The sequence below is a fragment of the Equus przewalskii genome, chromosome 1, assembly GCF_037783145.1.
Source record: "Equus przewalskii isolate Varuska chromosome 1, EquPr2, whole genome shotgun sequence".
NCBI classification, from domain to species: Eukaryota; Metazoa; Chordata; class Mammalia; order Perissodactyla; family Equidae; genus Equus; species Equus przewalskii.
The window spans coordinates 148,220,939-148,233,140 of NC_091831.1; the positions used below are offsets into that span (position 1 = coordinate 148,220,939).

The 12,202-nt window shown below is 41.8% G+C and overlaps 2 protein-coding genes across 3 annotated transcripts in view; one reads left to right on the top strand and one right to left on the bottom strand.

Moving 5' to 3' along the window:
- Positions 1 to 1,717, bottom strand: part of RAD51 (RAD51 recombinase) — a 29,977-nt gene extending 28,260 nt beyond the window's left edge. Inside the window, exon 1 of one of the 2 annotated variants that reach the window (XM_008540631.2) lies at positions 1,443 to 1,717. The gene's annotated coding sequence lies outside the window, so the exon portion shown is untranslated. Of the gene's footprint in view, positions 1 to 1,142 lie in introns of both variants that reach the window. The other variant, XM_070584167.1, reaches the window with a different exon arrangement.
- Positions 665 to 2,138, top strand: LOC139084085 (uncharacterized). The gene is made up of 3 exons (XM_070624949.1): positions 665 to 854; positions 1,349 to 1,797; positions 1,906 to 2,138. Exons 1-3 carry the CDS (start codon positions 665 to 667, stop codon positions 1,939 to 1,941), a joined length of 675 nt encoding a protein of 224 aa, XP_070481050.1. The 3' UTR covers positions 1,942 to 2,138.
- The last annotated feature ends 10,064 nt before the right edge of the window (positions 2,139 to 12,202 follow it).

Below are 12,202 nucleotides of genomic sequence, written 5' to 3' on the forward strand. Positions count from 1 at the left end.
ATATTTAGAACTTCTATCCATCAAAAGACACCATTAATAAGAGAATGAAAAGTCAAACTACAGTGAGGGGAGAAAATATTTACCACATATATAACCAGGGGCTGATAATCAGAATATATAAAGAATTCCTTCAAATCAGCAAGACAGACAACCCAGAAGAAAAACAGGCAAGAGATCTGAACAAGGCCTTCACGATAGAAGATATCCAAACGGCCAAAAAAGGTATGAACAAACGCTCAACCTCATTAATAATCAGCAAAATTAAAAATTAAAACAACAAAATATAACTATACACCTACCAGAATAGCTAAAATTAAAAAGATTGACAAAATCAAGTGTTAGCAAGAATGTGGAACAACAAAACACTCAAAACACTGCTGGTTTGAATGTAAATTGGTACAACTTTGGAAAACTAGTATTACACGTGAAAGTTGAAGATAGACAAATGCTATGACCCAGGAATTTCAATACTCTATTATTAACCCGTTGAAAAGCATACACATGTGCACCAAAACGTATACAGAAATGTCCTCAGCAGCCTTTCTTATAAAAGCAAAAAACCAGAAACAACCCAACGTCAACCATGGGTAGAATGAATAAGGAATACAAGATAGCAACGACAAAGAACTACTGCTACACGCAAAGACATGTATGAATCTAGGCAATGTTGACCAAAGCCAGACACAAAAATAGAAACATACAGTCTTACTTATGTAAAATTCAGAAACAGGCAAAACTAGTCAAGGGCGTTAGACGTCAACACAGTGGCTCCCTTCGGGGAGAAGCCGGGAGAGTATTAGACCAGGGGGAACAAGTGCTGACAGCATTCTACTTCTTGAGTGCTGATTACACAGGTATGTTCATTTTGTAATAATTCATGGAGCTGTGTACGCTTTGATCTGTGCATTTTTCCATACGTCTATTACACTTCACTTTAGAAGTTGTTTTAAAAACCAAATCTCCCTACAGATCATTCCGTAGGCATCACTAAACGGTCTTGCGCGTTGGATACCGAAAATCTCCTTTCGGCAACTGGAGGCCGGCACTTTGTGAGCGCAGCAGGGCGTGAGGGAGAGAGGGCTGACCAGAAATCCGGAAACCCCGGCCTTGACACTCAACAGCTGCGACTTTAGGTCACTTACGCCTCCCCGGATCTGGGCTTCCTCGGCCACGCCCCTAAAGTGGCTGGGGGGAAAGAAAGGCCCCCAAGGCTGCTCCCAGCTCTAAAGACTGGGCTCCGCTGCTGTTCTCGCCACCACGAGCTCCCAAAGTCGGACGGGCCCGGGCAAGCCCCTGCTCCGCCCCGCCATGTTGGAGCTTCTCCCTCGGCGCAGAGGCGCCCCATAAGCCGGCTGGAGGGGCACGGGCCTGGGGCCGGTCCGGCTACCGCGGGGACGAGCCCAGCGGCGGAAAGGGGCCCGGGCCGCGCCTGACACCCTCACCTCGGCCTGCAGCGCCGCTCGCTCGGGCGGGCTGCGCGCTCCGACTTCCCTCCGCTGGCTTGGGCCCGGCCGCCGCGGACAGACTCCAGACCCCCTGGCCTGCGCCCCGCTTCTCTACTCCGTCGCTTCGGCCTCTGCACACAACCCAGGCGAGCTTCGGCTAGCGACTACGCGCCTCGGAGTGCGTCTCGGCCCCCCTCAGGCCTCCGTCTCAGGCCTCAGCGCCCGCTCTCCCCGGCGGCTTTCGGAAATCCCGCCAAACCTCCGTCAGGGTCACGCCCGCGTCAACGTAACGTCTCCCCGTCCTTCTCGGATACGCCTTCTGGCATCTTCGGCCACTGCTAGCGAGTCTGAGGTGGGACCACGGAGCTTGACTTTGCCTGCTATTATGGATTGCCCTCTTCCTTTCCCCCCTAACGACTAATTAAAAATTTGGGACTTGCACCTTTCTTTTCTTTACCAGACCGAGGACTACAACTCCCAAGAGGTAGTGGGGTAGGCCTGAGACTACAACTCCCAGTATGCCTCGCCGGAGGACGCCGAGGGATTAGCTCCTCAATCCCTCTGGGAAATATCCTGGCTCCAGAGAGCTGTTAGTGATTTGCTTCTGAAGTTTCTTCTTTTTAAATCTTTTTGTTGTTGTAACATTGGTTTATAACATTATATAAATTTCAGGTGTACATCATTATATTTCGATTCCTGTGTAGATTGCATTATGTTCACCCCCCAAAGACTAATTACCATCCCTCAGGATACACATGTGCTTAATCACACCTTTCGCCTTCCTCGCTCCCCACCTCCCCTGTGATAACCACCAATCCAATTTCTGTCTCTATGTGATTGTTGTTTTATCTTCTACTGATGAGTGAGATGTATGGTATTTGACTTTCTCCCTCGGACTTACTTCACTTGCCATGATACCCTCAAGGTCCATCCATGTTGTCACAAGTGGCTGGATTTCATTGTTTCTTATGGCTGAGTAGTATTCCCTTGTGTACATACACCACATCTTCTTTATCCATTCGTCCCTTGATGGGCACCTAGGTTGCTTCCAAGTCTTGGCTATTATGAATAATACTGCAGTGAACATAGGGGTGCATGTATCTTTACTCATTCGTGTTTTCATGTTCTTTCAATAAATACCCAGCAGTGGAATAGCCAGATCGTATTGGAGTTCTATTCTTAGTTTTTTGAGGAATCTCCATGCTGTTTTCCATAGTAGCTGTGCCAGTTTGCACTCCCACCAGCAGTGTATGAGAGTTCCCTTCTCTCCACATCCTCTCCAACACTTCTTGTTTCCTGTCTTGTTAATTATAACCGTTCTGACAGGAGGTGATATCTCATTGTAGCTTTGATTTGCATTTTCCTGATAGTTAATGATGTTGAACATCCTGTGATGTGCCTGTTGGCCATCCGAATATCTTCTCTGGAGAAAGGTCTGTTCAGATCTTTTGCCCATTTTTAAATTGGGTTGTTAGTTTTTTTGTTATGGAGATGTATGAGTTCTTTATGTATTTTGGATATTAAGCCGTTATTGGATATATGGTTTGCAAATATCTTCTCCCAATTGTTAGGTTGTCTTTTCGTTTTATTGATGGTTTCCTTTGCTGTGCAGAAGCCTTTTAGTTTGAGGTAGTCCTGTTTGTTTATTTTTGTTATTGTTTCCCTTGTCTGGTCAGTGAAGTTTCTAAACATGGGCTTTTGGCACTTTGGGTTGTTGTGAGCCTCTGACTCAGTCAAATTGCCAGAGCCGGGCACTTTCTAGGCCCCTGCAGGTGGTGGAGCTGAGGAAACTCAAGTAGACATGTTAAGCTGGGAAATAGAGCTTGTGGAGGGGAGAAAGAAATGACTGAAATATTAGTTAAGCTGTGGTACTTTACTGGGTGTTTGCAGGACTCCGGTGGAAGGAGGCATTGATTTTGAGAGGGTAAACCTTATTGTTGTTTACTAGGAAGTTTGGCTTGTGATTCCAGTTTTAAAGGGTAAATAGGGTTTCCTGGGCAAAGAAGAAGAGATGTAAGACATAAGCAGATAGAGCAGTTTGGGTGTGGAAATTAATGATGTGGTTAAGGAATAGTATTGTCTGAAGAGAGAGGGAAAGTGTTGTAAGAGGTGCCGAGACTGGAAAGTTATGTTTGGTTCAGGATGTGAAAAAGCTTAAGACCACGTATGGAGCTTGGTCTTTACTTTTTAGGTAATGGGGAAATCATTGAAAGTTTTTAAGCAGACGAGTCATGTGGTTAGATCTGCTTTTTCCTCCACCACTCCTTTATGTTTGTGGAGTGCTTTAAAGTTCATTAAGTTTTTATTTAATCCTCACACCATTATCTTGTGGCAATGAAGGATAGATTTCAGGAGAGTGAAAGTAAAGACAGCGAAAACCGTTAGGAAGCTTTCGCAATATTTCAGGCAAGAGATGAAGGCGTGAGTTAGAGCAACACCAGAAAGAACAGATTCAGGAAGCATTCTGGGGGTAGAGCCAAACTAACTTAGTGATTACACAGGGTTCCTGAGGATGATAGTGAGTTGCCTTCCATACCGAAGATACCCACCTTTCCCTCCAGTTCTTCACACACTGTCCTCCTCAGAACATCTGCAGACCCCTCTTGGCTGAGTGAAGTCTCGTGCATTTGATCTTTCATTAAAATGAAGTTCCTGTGTCTATGTGGATGTCAAACCAGAGAAGCCCCATCTGCAGAAAGATAAAGAAATTGAGAGACTAAGAAAGTAGGAGAGAGTCTGAGACGGAAAGAAAACAGTTTCGAATTCTGACTGCTTTCCAGATCTCCTTTCCAATTTCTTAGAGGCCCAACAACACTTACTGCTCTGGAGGTCCATGGGATACCCCTACATGCCAATAAATCTCCCTTCCATTTTAGTGTAGAGTAGTTTTCTGTTCCTTTCTTCCAACAACCCACTAAGAACTTGGAAATAAGACAAACTAGATTTCTCACTAACAGTTAAATTAACAATCCATGAGAATATTTATAAATGTGTAATTGAAAGGTTTTGGATATATCCCAAATTGTAATCGAGGTGTCCTATCTGAAATCTCAGGGAGACAACCTCTAATAAGACCAAAACTTAATAAGCAGAAACCTAATCTTTTATCTTAAGAAAAATAATCTCAGGGGCTGGCCTGGTGGCACATTAGTTAAGTTCATGCACTCCACTTCAGTGGCCCAGGGTTCACCAGTTCAGATCCCCAGAATGGACCTATACACCGCTTATCAAGCCGTGCTGTGGCAGGCATCCCACCTATAAAGTAGAGGAAGATGGGCACAGATGTTAGCTCAGGGCCAATCTTCTTCAGCAAAAAAAAAAAAAAAAACAAAAAAAACAAAACAAAAAACAAAAACCCACAGGCTTGGCAGTGGATGTTAGCTCGGGGCTAATCTTCCTCAAAAAAAAAAAATCTCATTGGCATAGTCAACCTGGAGCATGGAAAGGGAAACCCAGTGTCACGTCAAGGTGATCCATTTGAGTAGTGTGAGGAAGATTTAGTATTAGGAAGTCTCTAATTATAATTGACCACATTAATAGGTCAAGGAGAAAAACCCTATGGTAAATTTCATCATTTTGAAAAGGCATTCATTAAAATTCAACATAAATTCCTGATTAAGGGGAAAAAAGGTAAAAAGGAATTAGATGTTTCCTTAACATGATCAAGAAGAAAACAGATATCCCAAACAAGCTGCTGTCATCTGCTTACCAGTGAAACACTTTCATTAGAATGAAGAGCAAAGTTGTCTATTGCCACTATTATTTACTATTGTTCAGGAAGTGCCACTAAGTGTAATAATAAAAGCATGAAATAATAAAAAATAATTTAAAAGTAAATAATAAAAGATGTAAATGTTGGAAAAGATTTACAGATATGATTATATACCTGGACAGTTTAAGGGACAATAGTGTAACTGATTACAAAATATAAAAAGATCAGAGCTTTATTAAGTACTAACAATAACTAGACAATGTAATAGAAAAAAAGATCCCATTGACATTGGAAACACAAAACATTTCTGGGAATAAACTTTTAGAAATGTTCAGGACCCATGTGGAGAAATCTCCAAAACTGCGTTCCCAGAGGAGAAGGCTCAAGATTATAAAGTTGAAAATTCTCCAAAATCAGTGAATTCCCAATAGAAACCCCAGCAGGATTTGTGGCAGTCACTGTTGGTTGCCTACGTAACAGTCATTGCTCTTCTTTATGGCTAAGAGAACCTAGTCTACAGAAGGTTGCTCACCAGTAAAATTTTGGATGACTTTGCCTTCATCTGTATTCTTTTATGTATTGTTTGAATTTTTGGTATGAATTTGTTTTGACCTTATGATGATAATTTAAAAATCGTAACAAAAATGTAAAATGCCTCAGGATAAACTTAACAAGAAAAGTGCACATCCTGTAAGAAGGAAACTTTAAGATCTTAAAGGACACAAAATAGAAAAGCATACTATCTACTTGTTTTGGAAGACTCAACATCTTAAGCATTTCAGTTCTCCATTAGTTGATCTTTGAATTTAGTGTAACATGATCTCAGTATAAATGCCAACAAGATTTTTTTGGGAAGTGATCAAACTAGTTCTCACCTTTATAATGGTAAAATAAAAAGCAAGAAGAGCTAGGAAAATCCTGAAGTAACTAGAGCCTGAACCAACCAAATATTAAAACATATTATAAAACTACAATAATTAAAAAGTACTTGTACGAAAAAGATAGGTCAATGGAACAGAATGGTTTTCCAGTGTCTTAGTTTCCTATTGCTACTGTAACAAATTACCACAAATTTAGTGGCTTGAAACAACAAAAATGTATTATCTTACAGTTCTGGAGGTCAGAATTCCTAAATGGGTTTCATTGGCCTGAAATCAAGGTGTTGGCAGAATTGTGTTCCTTCCGGAGGTCCTAGGAGAGAATCTCTTCCTTTGCCTTTTCTAGTTTCTAGAGGCATCTGCATTCTTTGGCTCAAGGCCCCTTCCTCCATCTTCAAAGCCAACAATCACTCTGACCGCTGCTTCCAGCATCACATCTCCTTCTCTAACTCTGACATTCGGCCTCCCTCTTATAAGGACCCTTGTGATCGCATTGGGCCCACCCTAATCCAGCATAGTCTCCCCGTGTCAAGATGCTTCAAAACATCTGCAAAGTCCCTATTGCCGTGTAAGGTAACATTCACAGGTCTCAGGAATTAGAATGTGGACATTGGGGGACTATTATTCTGCCTGTCATACTCAGATATAGATACAAATACATAGAGAAATTTAATATATGATAAAAGAAGCATTCTGAATCAGTGGGGAAAAATAGGCTGGTTAGTAAATGGTGCTGGGATAACCACATAGCCATCTGGAAAAAATTATTTGGGATACTTATCTCATACTTTATGTTAAGATAAGTTTCCAAATAGATTGAAGATATAAATGTAAAGTATTAAACCATAAAAGTTCTGAGAGAAACCATGGATCTTACAGTGGGGAAAATCTAAATATGATGCAAGCCCTAAAAGCTATAAAATAAAATATTGATACATTGGACTATGTATCTTTAAAATTCTAAATGGCAAAACTCATCATAAATAAAGTCAAATAACACAACAAAGTGGGGGGAAATTTGGAACCTGGATCACAAAGAGTTATTTTCTCTTATATTTAAAGACGTCTTACAAGCCAATGAGAAAGATAAATAACTCAGAAAAATGGGCAAAGGTTATCAACAGACAGTACACAGAACAGGAGATAAAAATTGCTCCAAAGTATAGGTAAAGAAGCTTACTTCACACATAATGAAAGAAAGGCAAATTAAAACCATATTGTGATACCATCAAAAAGTTTGGAAGGGGCCCTCCTGGTGGTGTAGTGGTTAAGTGCACACGTTCTGCTTAGGTGGCCCAGGGTTCCCTGGTTTGGATCCTGGGTGCGGACATGGCTAATCCTTTGTTTTTAAGTTGTACTTGCTTACAGGAACCAAGGCAGAACATTGCCAGAGGGCCAACCGCAGGATGGGTCCAACCCAGAAGGGTCCAAGATGGCGATGGGGTGCCATGGGCGAAAGGAAATGTGTGCAAAAGGTGCCGTGTGCAAGAAGGGAAGATCTGCACGTGCCCCAAATGCACTTGCCCTAAGCCATGATGTGGAGACCCCACCCCCTTCACATCCTGTAAGAACCCTGCTCAGCTTTCCTTCCGGGTAGAAGGTGTTTCAGAGCAGGAGCTCTGCCTCCTCCATTCATTGATCAAGGAATAATGTTCCTGCTCTGCTATTCTGAACCCAGTCTCATTCTATTGGCAGAAGCAGCTCTGGCAAAAGGACCCACTTGTGGGTCACTGGTTCCTTAGGGCTGGGTAACAGTATTTAATTAAAAGGAAAAAAATATATGTTAGAAGTTCTTTATGTGCTGATCTGAACCTATCAAGAAATGTAGTTAAGTGAAAAGGAAAATGAATAATAGTGTATATTGATGTGCTATTATTTGTGTAAAAAAGAGGGAGAAAAGAAATGTATATATATATTTTTATTTTTATTTTATTTTTTTAAAGATTGGCACCTGAGCTAACATCTGTCGCCAATCTTCTTTTCTTCTTCTTTGCCCTAAAGCCCCCCAGTACATAGTTGTATATTCTAGTTGTAGGTCCTTCTGGTTGTGCTATGTGGGATGCCACCTCAGCATGGCTTGATGAGCAGTGCCATGTCCATGCCCGGGATCCAAACTGGTGAAACCCTGGGCTGCTGAAGCAGAGCGAACTTAACCACTCGGCCACGGGGCTTGCCCCAAGAAATTCCTATTTCACACTCCTACCTAGTTGCATACAGGTTTGCTTTTGTACACAGGATAGCTTTAGAAGAATGGACAAGAAACTAGTAACATTGGTTGTCTCCAAGAAGGGAAATTGTCTGTCTGGGGGCAGAGTGAAAGGTGGCTTCATGGCACAATGGATTGTGCATTGGACTTCTAGAGGCTGAAGGCATTCAAAGAGAAACTTTTTACTTTCCTTTTGGTACTTTTGTTTGTTTGTTTGTTTTGCTGAGGAAGACTCACCCTGAGCTAACATCTGTTACAAATCTTCTTCTATTTTGCATGTGGGCCACCACCACAGCATGGCCACTGACCAGCAGTATAGGTTTAAATCTGGGGCCATATGAATGTATTATCCACTCAAAAACTAAAAATAGTACAGATTTAGATCTTATTTTTTAAAAAAGAGCACTCAATAAAATTTTTAATTTGGAAAATTTTTAAAGGATAGAGGAACACCAATAGCAAGAATTTGGTATAGTCTAGGGAAGAAAAAAAAGAAATTTGGCATCAAAAACAGTTGCTGGGGGGCCTGCCCCATGGCCGAGTGGTTCAGTTTGCACACTCTGCTTCGGTGGCCCACAGTTTCACTGGTTTGGATCCTGGGTGCAGACATGGCACTGCTTGTCAGGCCATGCTGAGGCGGCGTCCCACATGTTGCAACTAGAAAGACCCACAACTAAAATATACAACTATGTACTCGGGGGATTTGGGAAGAAAAAGCAGAAAAAAAAAAAGAAGAAGATTGGCAACAGTTGCTAGCTCCGGTGCCAATCTTTGAAAAAAAAAAACAAAACAGTTGCTGGGGGCCAGCCTGGTGGCGTAGTGGTTAAGTGCTTCGGCAGCCTGGGTTTTGCCCGTTCAGATCCCAGGCACGGACATACACACCACTCATCACGCCATGCTGTAGTGGCATCCTACATACAAAATAAAGAAAGATTGATACAGATGTTAGCTCACTGACAATCTCCCTCAAGCAAAAAGGGGAAGATTGACAACAGATGTAGCTCAGGGCCAATCTTCCTCACCAAAAACCAACCAACCAACCAAAAAAAAAACAGTTGGAACAAAACATATACATTTAATAAAGTGTTCCATCAAGCTTCCCTAAAGCCTGTATCAAATCTCTCTCAGAACTAGACTACTTCTAGTTACTTGGCTACCAAATAAACCTTTTTTCACTTCCAATTTTTTTGTTTTGAAAAAATTCAAGCCTACAGAATGTTGAAAGAATGGTACAATTAAACACCTGTGTACCCGTTACCTAGATTCATCAGTTGTTAGCATTTTGCTATATTTTCTCTCTCTCTCATTTTCTGTCTCACTCACACACATACATCACATACATATATACACATATATACTTTTTTTTTTTTTTGCTGAGAAAGATTAGCTCTGAGCTAACATCTGTTGCCAATCTTCCTCTTTTTTTGCTTGAAGAAGATTAGCCCTGAGCTAACATCTGTGCCAATCTTCCTCCACTTTATACAAGGGATGCTGCCACAGCATGGCTGACCGGTGCTATATGTCTGCATCTGGGATCCAAACCCGTGAACCCTGGCTGTGGAAGTGGAGCATGCAGAACTTAACCACTATGCCGGGGCTGGCCCCCCCTTTTTTTCTGGCATTACAGTAAAACTTTATTTACAAAAACAGGCAGCTTTGCTGCAGTCTTGTGAAGTAGATAGGATTATTTCTCTTTGGCAAATATATGGAGATACAGCTGTCATTTTCTGAGTTTCTCCATATCAGATGCTTTAATTGCAGATTTAGAAAATCTGTCACAATACTGCATTTCCTTGTTTCTAAGATTCAGTTGAGTATCAGATGCACCTCTGATTTAATAACTGCTTTTTTGGGGAAAGAAAGAAACAACACTCTATTAAATGTATAAATCGATTGTGAAGACATGTCCTAAGAAACGCTGAGGTGATAAACAGTACATCTGGGAATTAATGTATGGTAAAATACTTGCCACTGCTTATTGGACACTTGCCACATACTGGGTATCGAGCTGCATACATGATATGTCAGTTCATTTGATTCTCCCACCAATCCTTATTCATTTGCTCATTCATATTTTTAACAGATATGGATTGGTATCTGGCTTACTGTGCGTCACTCTCGGCTGGATACCAAATGCAGAGGCCCCTCAATGAGGGTCAGAGAGAGGACGGGGGGGTTGGGGGGTAGCAGGTTATGTAACATGCCTACTTTTGAGAGGACACTTGTTTTACACATAAGGGAAGAACCTGCACATAGCGTCTCTATGACTTGCTTCGTGCCTTAGAGATAATCAATGGCAGAGCTAGGATACTGACTGCAAAGTCCACCTTCTCCTTGTCAGGTGTACAACTGAGAGTAGAATCCTGTGGACTGGGACCAGGGAGTGGATGCCACCCTGAGGTAGGTTTTTGTTCAAGATAAGGAGGAACGTTCTAATGGTTAAACAAGGCCGTGAATGCTCCCTCACTGGAGCTGGTTGAGCACTATTATGGATGCTTATCTGCCAGAAATTTTACATCTGCAATAAATGTACCCCACAGGAGATTTCAACACTGATTCTTGATCCCGCGGTCATGGTCTTGTTCACTTAACTAATCAAAGTAGGTATTAGAGAAACTGAAACAGTTAACTATTTCTTCTTTACTTTTACTTATTCTTATGGCTTTTCCCTGGAGGAAAATAATAGCTAACATTAAGTGAGAATTCATCATACATCACACTTTATATGCACACACACATGCCTAGGTATATATATTTCTCTCCTTTGTCCATTATGACAGCTTTGCAAGGCAGATGGTGTTTATTATCTTAGTTTTATAGACGAGGCATCTGAGGTGCAGAGGTCCAGTCTTTGCCCAAGATCACATAGCTGGTGAAGGTAGAATCAAGCCTCAAACTTGAGCATGTCAGACTCCGAAGTCCCTGCTCTGTCCACTGCATAGCACGGTCAGTTTTGCTTCGGCAGATTGCTAAAGCCTTTCTGTGGAGGAGTGCATTACATCAGGAATGTGTAAGAGGGCAGAACATAGTGTTATGGGGGCAGTGCAGCATCTGGAAAGCTGGGTAAGTTGCTAACATGTGTTTTCATGCTGCAACTATATAATATCTGTATTTCAAGTGTTAGAACTTTCCACGATAGCAGGCATATCCATATTCAAAGAGAAGGTCAAAACACACTTGAAAACTAAATAGAAATTGTTTTAGGTTATTATCCCCCATACACCCCCCTACTATTGATATAACATAATTCTTTTTTGGGGGGGAGTCCTTTTGACTTAATATAAAGGGAATGTAAATATTCCACGTTATGTTTCAGAGGTGCTATACATATTATCTTTAGAATATTCTTACAAGTGTTTTTAATTCTTTCAGTGTACTCAAAATCTATCCATTGATAGTTACAAGATTGAAGTTCTGGGGCTGGCTTGGTGGCTCAGTAGTCAAGTCTGCACATTCCACTTCAGCAGCCCAGGGTTCGCCAGTTCAGATCCCAGATGCAGACCTATGTGCTGCTTGTCAAGCCATGCTGTGGCAGGTGTCCCAGATGTAAAGTAGAGGAAGATGGGCACGGATGTTAGCTCAGGGGCAGTCTTCCTCAGCAAAAAGAGGAGGATTGGCAGCAGATGTTAGCTCAGGGCTAATCTTTCTCAAAAAAAAAAAAGATTGAAGTTCTGGCTTTTACCTGCTGAAAGTAATCACAGGTCAGGATGGTAGTAGGAGGAGTCATAAGGGATCTGCAAGACCAGGAACTGACTCCCCGTGGCACAGGGAACATTCCAGATCAAAGCAGGAGAGCAAGAGGGTTTTTGTGGCAAAGAATCCATGATTGGACACTACAGGAAAGGGGTTTCATCGATTAATTTCCAGCAGTGGGCCTGATATCGAACCTGAAGTGAGTTTGCTCACCTGCTGAGCAGCAAGCCAATTTTTGACACCAGGTGTAGTGGAAGAAAGTAGGCAT

Coding starts and splice junctions, on each gene's coding strand:
- LOC139084085 (XM_070624949.1), top strand. CDS start 665: ATGTTGACCAAAGCCAGACACAAAAATAGAAACATACAGTCTTACTTA. Junction 855..1,348: donor CTTGAGTGCTGATTACACAG/GTATGTTCATTT, acceptor GCGCCCCATAAG/CCGGCTGGAGGGGCACGGGC. Junction 1,798..1,905: donor CCACTGCTAGCGAGTCTGAG/GTGGGACCACGG, acceptor TTTCTTTACCAG/ACCGAGGACTACAACTCCCA.